General features: G+C 39.6%; 1 protein-coding gene across 1 annotated transcript; it reads right to left on the bottom strand.

The window, feature by feature from the left end:
* Positions 1 to 137: 137 nt before the first annotated feature.
* SARC_07361 (hypothetical protein) lies at positions 138 to 1,564 on the bottom strand (the record flags this gene model as incomplete). The annotated part of the gene is made up of 1 exon (XM_014298708.1): positions 138 to 1,564. A coding segment is annotated over exon 1 (1,177 nt), but the record flags the coding sequence as incomplete, so codon positions are not given.
* Between the last annotated feature and the right edge of the window lie 2,860 nt (positions 1,565 to 4,424).

Raw genomic sequence — 4,424 nt, 5'->3', positions numbered from 1 at the left:
CATGTGTGTGTGTGTGTGTGTGTGTGTGTGTGTGTGTGTATGCATGTATGTATATATGCGTTGGTTTTTTTTGTGTTTGTGCGTGTGTGTATGCGAACACAAACATGAACTTTCTCGCATACAACTCAATACCATACCAGCTTGCAGCATGCCCAATTCTCGATCTCTTATGGCATCCCGGTGCTGCATGTTCCCTTCGTTTTCGTGTCTATTATCAACTGACAACACACCCTGTTCAGTGGTTGCGCCTGTCTGTGTGTGTGCGTGCGTGTATTCTACTGCATTTGGGACTTCATGCAAAGTTTGTTCACGCCCGTTATCATGCACCATTAGGCCCTGAACACCCTGCAGATTATTCAGTCTCTCAGTCAGTTGTCGCACCAACTGCGTCTGTGGCAGACAGCCCTCATGGCCATCGCTCAACAGCACGAGATGTGCGTCTACAGGTGCTTGCGCGTCCTGCACCACAGGTGCGCCATTCGGTGCGTTATACTCACTCATACTCTGCAGAGTATTGCCCGGCACTTGTATCGTTGTGAGCTGTTGTAGCCTTGGGCTTGAACCTTCACTCACGTTGGATTCCTGTTTGGTTGTGTGTGTTGCAGAGTCAACCTGCATGGCGGGATTCTCTGTGTACCTTTCCCGTCCGACTACTTCCCCTGTTGATACTGAATGTCTGCGTGCGAGGACAACACCTTCTGGGCTTGATTCAGAGGCCACAGTAGCACTGGTATCAGTGCCGTTAATCTGTACACTAACCCTTGGTACGACTCCTACAGATCTCCGCCTCGTGCTCTGCAGATGACTTCCGCCACCATCTACCAATCCCACACCTAAAGTTTTGCTGCGGTTGATAGGCTCCTTCACCTCGCCACTCCCTTGCGACAGATACGTCTTAGCATCACTGTCATGTAATACTGAGGTTTCTCTTGCTTCCATGGTCTCACCCGATGGAAGCAGGTGTTTGCCACGCTCAGCTTTGCCTTCAGGAATACTACTTCCAATTGGTGCGCCTCCCGCCCCCAAAGATGCATCGGGCATCTGCGCACCACTACTCTTCTCAACGACCCTGATTTTAGTATCGGCTGGTCCCTCCTGTTGGATATCCTTGCCTAAATCCATTGACTTCCTCTCATTTTCATCGTTGTTATGTTCTGTGCTCTGACTATATTCCGCCTCCTGTGAAGGTGGACTCTTAGGCGTCGCGGTGGCGGTAACTTTGAATCGAGAAACTCTTTTGGGTTTTGTTACAATAGGAGAAGTTACCTCCATCTTCTCTGAAATGGTATTGAGATCTGAGCTGCTCGCTTCCATATTGGTGGCAGGTAATTCAAATGTACACTCACATGTATTAAGCGTGTGGATTTTATCCAAGTATATGCATTATACTGCAATTAGATTTGGTGATATGTATACGACAATTCAGCCTACGATAGTATACATAGTTGTCTACTGTGCTTAAAGGGTGCTATTGTATCATACGTTTATAAAGGCCTCTGTATATACTCGCCTCAAGTGTCCATGCGTACATGTGGTTATATGTGTGTATTTGTGATGGCACAGAATATCCATATTCCATACATACTACATACATAGGACTACTATTTACTTTTATTATTTGAGTACATATTGTGATAAGTGATAACTGGACTGGGGTATATGAGAGAGACCGGACATGACAGGACATTTTATTCGTTTTTTTACAAAAAATAATTAAGTCTATAAAGGCTGTTGTTTTTTAATAAATATTTTTTTATTTTTTTATTTACATATTTTTCGAGCTGTCATAATTTTTATAATAAAAATATACTAAGTGCCAATTTCCAGTATGTAAATAGTTTTTGGACGGAATTTGGGCGCGATGAGTCGTACGTACAAACTACCGAACATATAAGTCAAAAGTTATAAATAAAAGCCGATAAAACTCTTGTGATGACATTTATCTGGTATTCATTCATATGGTGTATTCTTGTGATTATTAATGTGTACGTATTTACATATTATACATTCATACGTAGACTTTATATCTTGTTATATCTGCCGTATCTTTGTTACTAAAATTTGATGCTCAACGAGACAACTCGACAAGCGTATTTCTAACGATAGTTCTACAACTATACTAACTGTTTTGCGTAGACATATTACATGCAAGCATAAGATACCTAAGCCATCACATACATTTTGATTCCCGCTTCTAGTTTACGCAGGCGATGTCGAGGTAGTGCGAGATTCCATCCAATACACCAAACATTTATACCGCTTTTCAGGAAATGGTCCAAATATTCTAGTAACTATATCGTAATATCGCCCTTTTGCAGTCGTTCATGTACGTACAAGTCGGTAACGATTTCGGATCAATATATTGCTTAACTAGTGAAGCTGAGAATACCATTGTGTTCTGCCTTTTAATGAACCGGACAATTATACTGACTATCTTGTCGCATCCACACAACCAACTGTTCGTCAGTCTTCTGTATATTTTTTAGCCCCTTGTTCTGTTGTTGCTATTATGTCCAATATATAGTGACCATAAAAAAAACATTCTTTGGATATAGATGGTTTTATTGGTAAAAATTACATAATTTTCTTAATAGACGAGTCACAATGGTTAGATAGCAATCAGTACTGTGTGTGAGACATATAGAACACAAACATGGCACAAACATGCTGTTGTATTATGTATAGTTTCATGCTTTGTTGTAATACTTTGTTGGATGTGTGAGATGTTAGAGTGTAAACGCCAGTCCGTTGTATTTTTCTGCAACAAGACGGAATTGGTGTTACCTGTACAGCTCTGGGTGGGCTGAAAAGACCCACTTCTCTAGCCGTTGAAATATAAACAAAGCTTGATCAAAAGTATAAGTATCGTTCAAATTGTCCAAACCGATTTGAAAACATATACGCACGAACATATGTAAGTCATCCGTATGCCAGTATGTCACAATGCAACGTTCGCCTTAAAGGGGATGTATAATTGGATTGCAGTGCAGTGATTTACAGAAGTCGTATGTGTTTGTTTATGATAGGTGTAATATAGAAGTAATACTCAAATAAAAGAAACTGATGTTATTGGATGGGGCGAAGAAAAATGGCAATTGTCTTGTTGAACTGCATGCGGTAAAGGTACGACATTTACGGCTAAGAAATAAGAAGCAACCGCGTATGATACTATTCCAGAGTTTGGGAAACTGTTTTGCTAAGAATAGATGCAAGTCAAGTCTGTGTAGGGGGTGTGTTCACACGAGTTGTCACATTGTATACGTGCACGCATGCATATACTGGGGTAAAGATAGCTGTCGAGGAACGTGTATGCCCCTAAACCATATTATGTCACTAGTTGAATGTAAATTTAGCTTTGAGTGATTATAATATGCATACGCGCATGATAGATGGTTGCTATGGAAGAAGAAATAAATATGGTGATACTACCAAGGTGAAGCAGTTCACACCTAAATAAATCAACCTAATCACGAAGATTAGAAGAAGTAAATAACCCTATAATTAAAATCCAATATCAAAAGATTAGTTTAAAGACGGATGATAAGTTATAAAGACTTCATAGTCGAGAACTGGGTGCCAGTGCGACCGGATATCGAAATAAAAGAAAATGTAAACAGATTGCTATGGCTAATAGTACAATCCTCTCATAAATACTAAAGAAGAATGCCAAGGCTTCAATCTTTACACAGAAAAATAATACACCTATTTACAATGTTTACTATCAGTAAAATAATCACGATAGAATTTAAAGCGTAACAAAATGCAAGAAAGATTACGGTGTGCTGATCAACTCTTACAGAAGCGAGCAGGCAGGATGGAATGAGAACGGTTGCGTGAACCTGATAGGATTCGGAATATGGATTGTCTGTTGAGATGGGCAAGGATTGTAGTCGCTTCAACTCTTTCTCCCTCTTCACTTTTCATAGCAATTGTTTAGTTTAAAATGGCAAACAGTAGCGATGCAGATGACGTACAATTGATGCAACAAGTTTGGACGTGAATAGAAGAATAAAATTCGGCAAGAATGACTACAAAGCCGAGATGTACACATTCATGCACTTTCTTGATCCTGATTTCGTCTGGTCAGAGAGAGCTAATTGCAATTGCTGCCCTGCTGATGAAGCTTTAGCAGTAATCACAGCCAATGATGTTGTGCCTACGCAATTTCCAACTATTAGCATATACTACTACTACCCATGGGCTAGATGATAATGTGTAGTATGCTCGCTCTCATACTATAGCATTTAATAAAAAAAGCTACTTGCCACAAAGCGTTCAAATTGGGATGCTTTGACATCGCCGGAAATGCATGGTAGTCCTACAAGGTCAAGACGAGTCTATATATGTATATATATATATTATATATATATATATATATATATATAGATATATATGTATGTATGTATGTATATGTATATGTATAT

Source organism: Sphaeroforma arctica (genome assembly GCF_001186125.1).
Source record: "Sphaeroforma arctica JP610 unplaced genomic scaffold supercont1.577, whole genome shotgun sequence".
In the NCBI taxonomy this organism is placed as follows: domain Eukaryota; class Ichthyosporea; order Ichthyophonida; genus Sphaeroforma; species Sphaeroforma arctica.
This window is presented reverse-complemented; position numbering and strand designations above follow the sequence as displayed.